At 41.8% G+C, this 13,946-nt stretch overlaps 1 protein-coding gene across 1 annotated transcript in view; it reads left to right on the top strand.

The window, feature by feature from the left end:
• PPME1 (protein phosphatase methylesterase 1) overlaps positions 1–13,946 on the top strand; it is a 171,423-nt gene that overhangs the window by 149,581 nt on the left and 7,896 nt on the right. Inside the window, exons 11-13 of the mRNA XM_086933828.1 lie at positions 858–902; positions 4,963–5,027; positions 11,741–11,808. Of these exons, the coding sequence (XP_086789954.1) occupies positions 858–902; positions 4,963–5,027; positions 11,741–11,808 (178 nt within the window). The remainder of the gene's footprint in view (positions 1–857; positions 903–4,962; positions 5,028–11,740; positions 11,809–13,946) is intronic.

Raw genomic sequence — 13,946 nt, 5'->3', positions numbered from 1 at the left:
TCGCTAAATAGTTAACACAACTTGACAGAAACCAAGGTAAATTAACTTCAATCGTGGCTGTAAAGTTCGCCCAACTGGTTTGACATGTGTGAAAACTAATGCTTGGATAATGCCAACTGTATTATTAATGGCTTAGTTACTTAAGTGTTAAAAACCTGATCTACTAATTCCTAGCTGCGGAAGGGTGATCTATAGCTGCCTTTTTGGCTTCAGATACCATATAGGTTGGCTCACCTGATCCCGGTGTGGTCTGCAATTTAGTTACGCCAAGTTGCAGTGCTCCTTCGAAAAACTATTAAGTAAATAATTTATATATCCTTTCAGCTGATGTAAAAATTGAACTGATCAATTTAATTATAACCAAGCCAGTAGTGTACCATAAGGGTAACTATGGTTTAAGCTTTTAAAGTTGTAGCCATGACTTTGTAGCCCAAAAAAATGAATGCGATAGATATGTTGGGGTTATTCTGGGAAGCTAAAACATTAAATGCATGAAAATGCCGATCCCACACTATCATTAAACTTATCGCTTCTTGCCTACCTCTTTTTTCGGCGTGAACAGTAGGAAGTGGCAATTGAAGGTGGAATGAATTCCATTGTGTTTCCCCAAAAGAAGTTTCTTAGTGTTTTTTCAAAAAGCAGTCAAAGGTAAAATGGATTACAGTGCTGCCCAGTCTGAGTGGGATGGTTCATGTGATGACCTCTTGATTCTGTTTCGAGATTACTGTGTTAGGTTAGCGTAACTGTTCTTCCGTCCATCCTGCATTGTTAAAAACTGGATCATAATTGATGGATGTCTTCCGTAATTATCCTGGCAGTTCTAACATTTGATTGGCTCTATTCTTATTTTCTCATAGGTGTTGACCGACTAGATAAAGACCTGACAATTGGCCAAATGCAAGGTATGCCTCTTTCATTGTCCGATTACTCTCTGCTTCGTTCTTCCTTTTTGCTGCTCTTCCTTAAGTTCAGACTATCACTTTGAAACAAACCTAAGCTAATGCTGCAGAGCATATTTACACTGCTTGCTTTCCAGACCATCCCTTCATGGTTTCATTTGAATGTTTGTTTTGACTGTATTTGACAATTTCATTGAGCCACATGCAAAACCAAAATAAAAATCGCACTCAAAACCTCCGAATAAGGACTGTAACTGGATTTTTACTGAATTGTTGTCTCCTAGGCTGGAAGGTAACCTTGCCTTTAAATTTTGCTTTCTACCTGTACCTGAACCTTTCGAACGTTACCTAATGAAATACTTTTTAGGTTTTTACCTAATGGCATGAGTGGCAGTGAGTTCCAACTAATGCTATGGAATATATAGGGCTATGGATAAGGATCATGGTAATCTAGCAGTTGTTACTCTGCAGAGAGACGCCTCCGTCTGCATGACATAGACTACTTAAAATAATGCAATGGGGACGAGAGCACACAGGCAGAATGTGTTAGACCAACAGAGCCTCTTATGGTTTCTGTGTGCACCACTCCCAATATCCTTTCCCCCCCAGACCTTTTGGTAGTTTTCCATCAGGAAACTGCTCAACATTTTATGAATATGAAAGGTGAGAGGGAAGCTAAGGCTGATATGGTGCACCTGAGGACTTGGAGAAGATGTCTCAGAGGCATGCTGATCGCAGAGAGGACAAGGGTGCACAAGCTGGAGATGGGCATCACACACAATACTCTTGCCTGTACAAAACCTTCTCATGCAAGTTCACTTGTACCACCCTCCCCCATGCCCGTTGCACCTAACTTCTCTTTTAGAAATTCTTCCAGGTACCATCTTCCTTCTTGTCAGTGATGTTAACTTCCACTTAGCAATCACCTCCCTGTACCTCCCATCTGACTCTTGTCTGCGCACTTGTGCGAAACGCTAGCCTTTATACCTCCCCTCCCATACCATGCTGTTTCCTGTACCTCACATATTTCTGTACTACCCTCTTACCTCGATGTAGCCTGGCTCCTAATACCACCATCCTGTTGCCCCCATACCCTCCTGCTACTTGCTTGTTTGCACCAGCTCCCACATTCTGTGTTCCTCCAACTATCCAATTTGTGGGACATTCCATTCTATACAATTCTGTTATTTGTAACACCCTCTTATTTGCTGATACCGCTTTTATGTCTTGCCCTCTGTACCACCATTTCACCTATATCACTGACCCCCCCCCTTCCCACTCTTGTATTACCGCCCCCCCCCCAGCCCCACCGCCTCCCCACGTGTATTTCTTGCATTATTGCTTTTCGATGTTCTTGCTTGGAATCATAGTTTTTGGTTCCAGCTATTGTAGCCCTTTGCGGGCAGTTTATACCCAACTGAACTATATTATTAGGAGTTTAGCCTACAGGTTTCACCTGGATCTTTGCAACAAATGCATGACCTCACTAAGCTTTCTTAGTCCTAATCTAACTTTGCACTTGCAGATAACTATCTATACCCTGCAGCAGGCACATTAACCACCCAAGACGTTTTACTAGTATTTGATTCTGGGATATCCATACCTACCTACCTCATTTCTTTCCCAGATGCGTTAGCTTTAGACTTAACTTTACTGATTAGCTGGTGCAATTCTTGATTCAACTTTCTGTGCTGAATGGCTGTTTTTTTAAACTAAGTTTTATGTGTCAAGAGGTTCTGAAAAGCAACCAGATGGGCTGGTTCTTCGATGAAGAGACATAAAGGTTTCAGTTTCCCCCTTCTTACCATTAAATACAAATGTTGTATTTAAGACAATTGCCTGACTTGAGAGGTCGATTCAAACCTGTTTTGGGATTTGATGGAGCAGGCATAGGCTTTGACCTGTGAATGGCTGCCTTTTTACATAGCGGTACAAAAGTGGGTGGTGATGGACGGAGCATCTGAACCAATCAAACACTCACATCCAGTCAACAGATCTGGGTTTAATCCATCACTGTTCTTTAGCCCCCTCTGCCACCCCAGTTCAGACATGGCCATATGCAAATCAGTCTGACCCTGTGCCTCATGGGAACAGTCTAGCCCGAACTGGCAAGCTATGCCTTCCCTGGACCGGAAACAAGCTTCCGAGGACCGGTTTCTGGCATTCCAGCCGTCTTCAGCCCGGCTTGCATGAATCCAGTGGCAAAGTGAGCAAGGGACTCACTTCTGAGCAGACCCTGCCAACTTATGGCGAACAAAGCCTTTTTACATAGCCTCACCGGTAGAGATAATTTTGTTTTTAACTTTGATTTTCACCTTGTTGTATTCTGTCCTCTCAGTTGATTGAGTCATTCAAGTATATTAGAAAAGATAAACAAGAAATAAAAACATTCAGGGCGCCAAGTGCCACTATGGCAGATTTGAAAGGTTTGGCGGCACATGGTACAGATTCAAAAACCAATGATGCATTGGTGGACTCTTTTGAATATCCCAGACTTTATGCTTTCAAGTAAGTCAACAGTCTGGCTTGCTGCGGCGAGGAGGACAAAACCAAAGCCTTTAACATGCTGAACTGTACTTTAGCAAAAGCATATTAAGCAGCAAGAGTTCTGTTCCATCCTGTACAGCAAAACTAAAACGTGACGATCCAGTCTGCGAATGATTTCTAAATAGGGCCTCTTCATCACTGGGAACATCAGTCACAGCTGGCAGAGTCTTGGAAAATAAAGGGGGCAGATGGGCTGCAGAGAAGGGAGACTTGCTTACCTTGCCCTTAAGTTAAACATGGTGAGGACGATAAAGGAGGGTTGTCTTTATCCATAAGCTCCAAAGAAAGGTTGAAGTGCGAGTTAGTAAAAAAAATATATAAAAAAATCCGATCCTTAAATGGGATATAGCAGGCTATTGGAGATCTAGCGAGGCCCTCCTGATTTCAAAATGAATGGAAAAGGGATGGACAGTTAATCACTGGCCGAAGCAGTGGTCTATATGTCCAGAGGCTGCCCAAACAAATACAAGAGAATTTGAAGGCAGTGGAGAGAGCTTCACGCTATACTATGACTCTGCCATTAGGAGGGTGACCACATTTGAGGAGAGGCATAGCTCTAAACCCAGGGCATGGCGGCAGATATCTGAGGTGGACAGATCAACAACCAACCGTGCTCTATCTTGGTGATCACAGTGACTAAAAGAATATAGAGTACATGGAGAAGAGGACAAGTGTTAGTGGTGGGACAGTAATCTTTTGTACTACTGTTCTGCTGACAATTTAAAATTACAATAAAAAGATAATTTTTTTGAGTCAGGTCCTTCTTCTTCAGGGCCGGTGGGGTTGTCCAGCCTACTGGCAGGTGAGTGCCCAGAAATCACAGCTGAGGCTACCAAGGACTAGACCCCCCCCCCCCCACTCAAAACAAATCAGATGTGAGAGTCTTAATAACGGTTGATGTAACAACTTATTTGGGCTGTATTATGACCTGTTGGTTTGACTTCTCTTTCAGCAGTGCCGCCTCCAATTCTTCTTTGATTTGCAGAACTCTGCTTTTGCCCACCTCCCTTCTTGAAGACTTCTGTGTTTGAATTAAATATGGAACTCAGTGTCCATATACGGTTATATTGCTAAATGGTAAAGGGGTGGCAAAGTTACTGTAGACCACTATGCATCTGATATATGAATTTTATCACTCTACCTCCTCAGTCTCATCTGACAAATGTGAGTTTTTTTGGACTGTCCTACAGTTGTTCCTACATGGAGGTAAGTGACATACACCGAAAAACCACACCCATGTGGCCCCTCGTTGGATAGGTAGAATGTTAGGAGCAATAGAAATATCAGTGTTCTTACTCCCCTAATAAAGTGATACAGCCAGCTCAATTCCAACGTTTTATTATTTTCTTCTGGTGAGCTTAATTGAATGTTGGGCTATATAAACGCAGTACTAAAATGGTTGGGTGAATCCATGGTTGCAGGTAAGTAACTTCTTCTTGTCTCTGCTGAATGAGATACTGTTAATCTGATGCATAGTAGAGGTGGAATTCTCAAAGGGTTTTACTTGGTTTTGCAGGAAAGTTCCAGATGCAAGTTCTTCCACAGTGTGGGCATGCGGTCCACGAAGACGTGCCAGACAAAGTATGTTTTTCATCCTCCCCCACTGCAATCCCCAGCACCGCCTTTGTGTGGTATTTGAATGCTTGAAAGAGGTTTTTTTCAGTTTGTAAAACATATTGGTCATTTAGACCAGGCGCCCAATCAAATGTGGTTGAAAAACAGTATGTTCGAGGTATATGATGTGCAGATTACATACTGTGCATAGATGGCCACCTAGTGTTGGGCCCGGATGTTTGCAGTTTGTTTTTGTTGTAGAAAAGTCTTTGGAAGTCACGGGATAGGTGACTCCTCCTTTGGATGATACTGTGCAAGGGCATCGGCTCCATCCTCAGATTGTTTTTTTCCGCCACCGGGCTCGGATGTGTTTCCAGCGCTCCGTGTTAGAACCGATTTCCTTCGGCCCGCAATCCTCACCGACTTCTAAAATCTAGTTTTGAACGCTTTTCCAATCGACACTACTCTTTATCTTATCTTTCTTATCTTAATGGATTCTTGTATAGCGCGCTGACACCGAAAGGTTTCCTGGCGCTGACTGAGTGCAATGAGATGGGGAGACGGGGGTCTAGCCAGTCTGTGTGAAGAGGTGAGTTTTCTGAAAGCCAGGAGGGAATTGGCAGATTTGAGAGAGAGGGTTGAACATCGAGGATTCGATTCCGGTCGTCGACGAAGGCCTTCGGGCCCAACTAGGCCTCGACTCCAGCTCATGGAAAGGACGCCATTTAAAAAGTGTCCTCAATGTGGGTCGCACAGACGCATTAGAATCATTGATGCAGCACCTCCCTGATAAGTATAACGATAGAGCAAATAAGCTATCCAAGAAGGGAAAAATATTACAAACACCTCCATTCGTTGTGCACTTGATGCAGCAGACACTACCTCCAGAGCAGTTAACACCAGTGTTTTATTGCGTAGACATGCCTGGCTTCGTATATCAGGATTCAAACCTGAAGTCTAAAGTGCTATACTCGACCAACCATTCGATGAGCAACACTTATTCGGACCCACCGTAGATGTATCACTCGAAAAAATGAAAAAGTATACAGACACAGCCAAATCTATGGGAGCCTTGCAGTTGCAGGCTCCCAAACGTTCATTTCAATGCTCATCTTTTAGAGGCACCAACAGGTCCTCAGATACACCTTCCACCTCGTACAAAGCCCCTACACAATCCACCTATAGTAGGGGCTACCGAAGGGGTGGTTACAGAGATAACAAGGGCAGAGGCAAGAGCAACAAATCCCGCTCTGCCTCCACCCCTACCCAAAGACTCCCCTCGCCTCCACCCCTACCCATTCCACTCCTGTCGGGGGAAGACTTCAACAATATCTACCAGCCTGGAAAAACATCACATCAGACAGGTGGGTGCTTCAAATGATCCAATCGGGTTACTTTCTAGAATTAACACCCCCCCCCAAACATACCACCCAGACAGCATCCAATGTCACAAGAACATTTGACACTGCTCGGACGGTATCTCTCCTGCACAAAAATGCAATAGAAACAGTTCTAAAGCATCAGCAAAACAAAGGAGTATACTCCCTATATTTCTTAATCCCAAAGAAGGACGGATCTCTGAGACCTATCCTAAACCTCAGACCTCTAAACATTTACATACAATCGGATCACTTTCATATGGTCACACTTCAACAAGTTCTTCCGCTCCTGTTACAAAACAACTTCCTTGTCACTCTAGATCTCAAGGACGCCTAAATCCACATTCCCATCCACACAGAAAATATCTCAGATTTGTGCTAGACGAGCAGCACTACCAGTTCAAAGTTCTCCCATTCGGAGTCACAACCTCACCAAGGGTGTTTACCAAATGCCTAGCAGTAGTAGCAGCATATTCACGTCTTCCCATATCTGGACGACTGGCTCATCAAAGCCAGCTCATACAAATAGTGTGTACAACTCGCTCAGGCTACAATTCAACTGCTCCACAACTTGGGATTCACCGTAAATCACACCAAGTCACATCTGCTACCCTTGCACATACAACAATACCTCAGCGCTACAATAAACACCCAATTAACACTAGCTTATCCCTCTCCAGCCAGGATAACAAGTGTCCAAACCCTCCTAACAAGATTCAAACCGCAACACTCACTTCCAGCTCGAGTGTTCATGCAACTCATAGGAATGATGGCATCTTGCATATTCATAGTACCCCACGCGAGACTGCAAATGCGTCCACTTCAAGAGTGCCTAGCGCGCCACTGGAACCTGGCTCAAGGTCAATTAACAGACCTAGTGTTGGTAGACAGTCGGACTCATCGCTCTCTGGAATGGTGGAGCACAAAAAACCTTTCAAAAGGCCAACCGTTTCTAGAGCCAGATCCCCAAATAATCATGACGGCGGACTCCTCGCTCTCCGGCTGGGGAGCTCACCTACTTCATCACACCATGCAATGCAGGTGGACACCGCAACAAAAGTTACTCCACATCAATCACTTAGAGCTGCCAGCTGTTTTTCTAGCCCTAAAAGCATTCCAAAAACAAATATCAGGCAAAGCTGTCTTAGTCCGCACAGACAATATGACAGCCATGTACTACATAAACAAACAAGGAGGAACACGCTCTGCAGCTCTCTGTTAGCACAGCAGATATGGAGATGGGCTATACCCCTAAAGATCTTCTATTAGCCCAACATGTCCCAGGAATACAAAACAGCATAGCAGATCTGCTAAGTCGCCAAACACAGCAGATCCACGAGTGGGAACTTCATCCGCAAGTTCTTCAACCGTTTTTTCAAACGTGGGGATAATCTCAGATAGACCTCTTTGCCACCCACGAAAATGCAAAATGCCCAAAGTTCGCTGCCAGATACCCACACCCATTGTCCAAAGGCAATGCGATATGGATGAACTGGTCAGGACAATTTGCGTACGCTTTTCCTCCTCTCCCACTATTCCGTTAGTGGTACGCAAACTACAGCAACATTCCCTAACACACATTCTAGTAGCTCCAACTTGGGCCAGACAACCGTGGTACACCACGCGGCTGCAACTATCCGTGGTACCACACCAAAAACGAAGCCTATCTCCACGCCTATTAACACAGAACCATGGAGAGATCAGACACCCGGACCCAGCTCAGCTCAATCTAGCGATCTGGCTCCTGAAGTCATAGAGTTTGGGTACCTTAACCTTCCTCAAGAATGTATGAACGTTATCAAAGAGGCTAGACGTCCCACTACTAGAGCAAGTTATGGTGCTAAGTGGAAACGGTTTGTAATATACTGTCAAAACAACCATATAAATCCCCTAGATGTCTATTCAACACATCATAGGATACCTCTTACACCTTCAAAAGTGTACTTTAGCCTACACGTCTATCAGAATACACCTTGCTGCTATTGCAGCATACTTACAAAATAGACAACATCTATCTCTTTTTAGAGTAACAGCGATAAAGGCTTTCATGAAAGGACTTACAAGAATAATCCCTCCTAGAACACCACCTTCACCAGTGTGGAACGTTGTTCTCACACGTCTAATGGGACCTCCCTTTGAACCCTTATATAAATGTGAATTGCAATTCCTAACTTGGAAAGTAGCTTTCCTTGTAGCCATTACTTCTCTCAGAAGAGTTAGTGAACTGCAAGCATTTACCATTCAAGAACCTTTTTTGCAAATGCACCATAACAAAGTGGTTCTTCATACTAATCCTAAATTCCATCCAAAAGTCATTTCACCATTCCATCTAAATCAATCTGTTAAGCTGCCCGTATTCTTCTCTCAGCCACAAACAGTCGCAGAAAGAGCTCTACACACCTTAGATGTCAAAAGAGCATTACTGTATTACATAGAAAGAACACAAAGTTTTTGTAAAACAAAACAGCTTTTTGTGTCTTTTTCACCACCACATAAAGGCAACCCCATATCAAAGTCGGGGATAGCTAGGTGGATTGTTAAATGCGTACAAATATGTTACCATAAGCCAAACGTACGTTAACAATTCCTCCAAAAGCCCATTCTACAAGAAAAATAGGGGCTTCTATGGCATTCTTAGGGAACATTCCCCTAGATGATATGTGCAAAGCAGTTACATGGTCTGCACCGCACACATTCACAAAACACTATTGTGTAGATGTGCAAACTAAGCAACAAGCCACTGTGGGCCAGGCTGTACTAAAAACTCTGTTTCAAACAACTGCAACAGATACTCGTGGTCGCCGCTAAGGTGGGTACTGCTATACAATCTATGCACAGTGTGCAATCTGCAGCTCATATGCCTTGAACGGAAAATGTTACTTACCAGTATGCATCTGTTCTTTGCATGTAGAGCTGCAGAGTTACACACGCCCACCCACCTCCCCGGCTCCCTTTATCTGTTCCAGTATTATCTTAATTGGATACAAAACACATGGACATCACTTGTAAAGCTCCATCACTTCCCTAATGGCGAAAAACAATCTGGGGATGGAGCCAATGCCCATGCACAGTACCATCCAAAGGAGGAGTCCTCAATCCTGTGACTTCCAAAGACTTTTCTACAACAAAAACAAACTGCAAACATCCGGGCCCAACACTAGGTGGCCATCTATGCATAGTGTGTAACTCTGTAGCTGTACATGCCAAGAAGAGATGTATAATGGTAATTAGCATTTTCCTTACACCTGTTATTTTCCATTAACACCTTTCAGGAGCATAGTGCAGATTGTGCTCTACTTAATGTTTGCCCAGCAACTTACCATTATTTATTAGCTGTTGGTAACTACCTGTTCACAATATAAAGACTGGCTTTCAGTGAACGCAAAATGAGTGTTGCCAGGTGTGTACATAACTCCCCCTTTTTTTTTTTGCCACTGAGGTGTTAGTTTGCCATAACAACGCACCTGTCTGTCTCAAATCTTTTTTGCCCCCATAGGGTTTTGCCCTTCCCAGTCACACACTGGTCTAAATGGGCATGTTAATCTGAGTCCTCATTGAGTAGGTAACCAGTTCAATGCTTCTGTATTTTGTTGACTATGTATTTACTTAATTAAAGCCCAATTACTAAGACATACTTGTAAGCTGCTGCTCTGATATAACTTAAAAAGCATATTATTTCACAAAAAGAGAATGGCGTGCAAAGGACTGCCTGTTATCAGTGGTGGAGGTGGTCCTCATAATGGACTTCAAAATGCATGAAACTACCACATGGTAGAAATAGTGCACGTGCAAACCTGGATACCGAGCAGGATCTGCAGTTTTATAGAACACACAGAAATTGGCATACTGGAGGGATCTGCAGTCCTATTCTATAGCCAAATCTTCCTGTGCCGACAAGTCCTGGAGGTAATTTGAACAGCAAGCAAGTTGCAGGAAGCACGGGTAGGATGTGATGGCTCTAGTGCAAAGTCTTTTTAGTCTTTTGAAGTGCTCTTTGCCAGGTATTTAAATGATCTTTGTAATTTGGCACGGTATTGATCTGTCCCTGAAGGTGTTTACTAAAAGGATCCATCTCCTTTTCCTTACTTTGTATTTTACAGTATTTTATGTGGTAATATCTATTGATTTACAGTATTGTAGTGAACTCCTGCAGTTCTTCATAGCCACGCTTGTACTCTAGTCCAATTTCTTAAGAGCTTTTCAAAGTCCCACCCGAATCAGGTCATTCATTCAAATTCAAAAGTACTGACCTACCTCTCTAGTTTGATTCTCTAAGGACTGTTAATACTTTTTCTGCCTTTTTTATTAATTTTATGATTTGTTTTCAGGGCGCTTTGAAACGTGACTTGTTCGGAAATTATCTCTGTGTTATAATAAATGATGCAAATATAAAATACCATGATGCTCATTAATGTGGAGCTTTTCTGGTTGTTAATTGCCATGTGTGGTAGACTCAAGAGGTAAACTAGAAGTGCTGAGAAGTATGAGAAATGATAATATTGTGCTGATTGAGATCACTTATGATCTAAGATGTGTAGAACTTAAATCTGGACAGAGAAACTAAAAAAAAACAAAATAATTGCATGATCCGTTAAAAAAAAAAAAAAAATACAACTGGGTGTTCCGAGCAACTTTAAAACCAGAAAAGAAGAACATAACAGTGCTGTGAATTATAGCGACTGCAGTTTTTTTTTAACATATGAAGAATTCTACATTACTGAGTTTGCTTTGAAGTTATAAGAATTATGACGGCTCTATTTTTCTCACATATAAACAAATAGATTTTTAACGTTGGCATCAAATAACTTTGTAGACCAAACGGTGATTATTGATTGCGTTTATTTGAGTATACCTTTTTCTGATTCAGTGTTGTGATAAGTAGTTTTTCCAATACTTGCACAACAATTTTATATATTTTTTTCTGTTCTCTACCAAGTCATCATTATCTCTCCGTGGATATGGAGAATGTATTTTGTATCCTAAATGTTTGCTGTTGTATATTTACGTCTCATTGTTTCAATTTAGATTATATAGGTTTTTCATTGATGTATAAAGTGCACTATGTATGTGTGCTTCATATTCCACCACGTTGCGGTGGATTTTATTGCAGTCCAGTCGGTTCTGAATGTTGCCTCTAGATAACATCCATATTCTCAGTAATTTATTTGGATATCTACAGTCTTGCTCCTGCTTTTGCATGGGAGTTTTGCTCATCTCTTAGCAACCCCAGCTGCGCATTCAGGGCTAAGCTCGTTTTCCCAATAGATCAAAGTGTGCCTTAATATATATGTAGCAATACAGGTGGAGATGAGTACAAGGCAAAAGAAAAGTTCCTGATAATCTTTTTTTGTTTGTTTACAGGTTGCTGAAGCTGTGGCAACTTTCTTGATACGCCATAGGTTTGCCGAATCAGTGGGAGGATTCCAATGGTATTCTAATTTAATGCATTATGAAAATTCCTCCGTTCTCTCTGATTGTAGTGTGATTGCACATGCAGAATTTAGAAGACATTTTCTCACATTAATGGTTGCCTACTTTCCTATGATTATTTCTTCCAGCTGCATTTGCAATATAATTTTAATACCCAGTTAAGCTGGGGAAAAAAGGTAGAAAGGGCACATCGAAGTGGGGTATTGGATTATATGTTCTTGAAGCAGCAGATAGGGAGCCACCATAGACCTAGAGGTGGATAAATGAGGCTGGGTAAATGTGAGCCAAAAAACCCAAATACATTTGAAAAGTAAACTGAGCCATTAGTAGTAAAGACTGGATGGAAGCACAAGCAAGTGAAGGCCTAGAAAGTGAGTCGAAATATGGTGTTGCCAGGAGAAAATTGAAAATGTTATTGAATAGCAAAGTTAAAAATTAATGTATTACTTAAGTGAGTAAGAAGGAAGTATAAGTAAAAGAACAATAGTCCAAGTAAGAAAAGACTAATGAAAAGTAGCAAAGTAGCCCGAAGAGTGATACTAGAGCATTTGTGTGAATATGAATGAAATTGACAGTCAAGCGTGCAAGTCACCTACAGAATATGCTGGGGTAAATAGATTAAAGTCACACATGTCTGGTAAGGTTATACTTGAATGGGAACAGAGCAAGATGAAAAGGGACTGGAGAGAAAGGAAAAAAAATAGAGAATAACAATTTAAAAGATTTATGGATTATGATTTATGAAGTGAGAAGCCGTCCAAGGGTTGGCATTGGTTAAGCAGTTTGTACTCTTCACATGCTGGAAGTGGGTGCATGATGAGAAAGGTAATAGTGCTCTTCCTAATCTGGGTAGAAGTTATAGGACTAGCAAAATAACTAGCTGAAAAATGGGTAATGCACATAGAAAAAACCAAACCTATGACACCTGTTATTGGATGTCGTGCAGTAGAGGGTATGAGGAAGAGAGTAAGTTGGGTTAAGATATTAGACTAATGTGGAAGACAAGAGAACAATCGCGAACGTTCCATGCCTAAAAGAAGAAAAGGGAAGAAGGATATGGTGATCTTCCAAGTTGAAGTCTGTAGACAGATGATGAACCAAGATAACTTTATCATAAAGTGTATTGTGACTATCTGATTGGTGATGGTTTGTAGCAGACATGACAAAATAGTCTTAGAGTGCACAGGCCAAAAGCTAGCCTAACTGTGTTGGGACTGTGTCCAGAAAAGTACATTAAGTAGTGGATGATATGTTCCAAAAAGAGCAATGGTTTAAGCGAGGGATTTGTGTATAAACATGTGAACATTGTGGTAAAGAGGGAAACATTGGGTTACTTTGGAGTTCTGAACCCAAGACATAATGGAAATTTCAAAGCGGAAAGTCAAGAAGAAGGAATTGGAGTTGGCTTAACTAGACGGCAAGAAGCCTAAGAGAGATTTGTTTTGGGAATGAACTTAGTAGCAAAGTCGGAAGCCGAAAATGCAGAACTGGGAACAAAATGGGGAGAAGAAGAATTGTGCTGATTAAATATGTTTGAGAAGGAATGTAATTCTATGGTTGATTATGGTGAGCAGGCAGACGTGCAGAAGAGCAGAACTTTAGTGACGGAGGGAAAGTCTAATGAGTATGGGATTGAATAAATTGTGGATGGTGGAAAGTGTGAGGTGGGCGGGGTGGGATAAGGACAGAAGGAAATAGTTAGAAATAGATGAGGATTATGCTGATGCAATTAAACTGCAAAATGCTGAGCAGATAAAATCCAAACAGCCAGATTTATGGGAATGCATTGTTGGTATAGATGGTGAGATTCTAAATGGTATTGCATGAGTACTAAAAAAATGAAGTCGGCACTGAGACATAAGGACAAAGAATATGTAAGAAGTCTTTGTTCGAAGAAAAGCCCTGGCCTGTGGTACAAGGCTAATGATTAAGAAAATGGGGTATTGGTGATGAAATTATGCAGGATGTCATCACAATGTAAAAAATACTGGTTGTGACTGAGGAGAACTTGTCGGAATCAAGGAAGAAGGAATAATAAGAGTGTAGATTGTGCCAGAAGCTGCAGCTAGAGGTAGTGATCAAAGCAAGAATTGCAGAGTTCTATGGTAGTTTCCAGATTTCATTTGTGCTAAGTACT

This window comes from Lissotriton vulgaris, chromosome 8 (genome assembly GCF_964263255.1).
Source record: "Lissotriton vulgaris chromosome 8, aLisVul1.2, whole genome shotgun sequence".
Classification (NCBI taxonomy): Eukaryota; Metazoa; Chordata; class Amphibia; order Caudata; family Salamandridae; genus Lissotriton; species Lissotriton vulgaris.
Note: the sequence above shows the minus strand (reverse complement) of the source record. Positions and strands in the feature narration are given on the sequence as shown.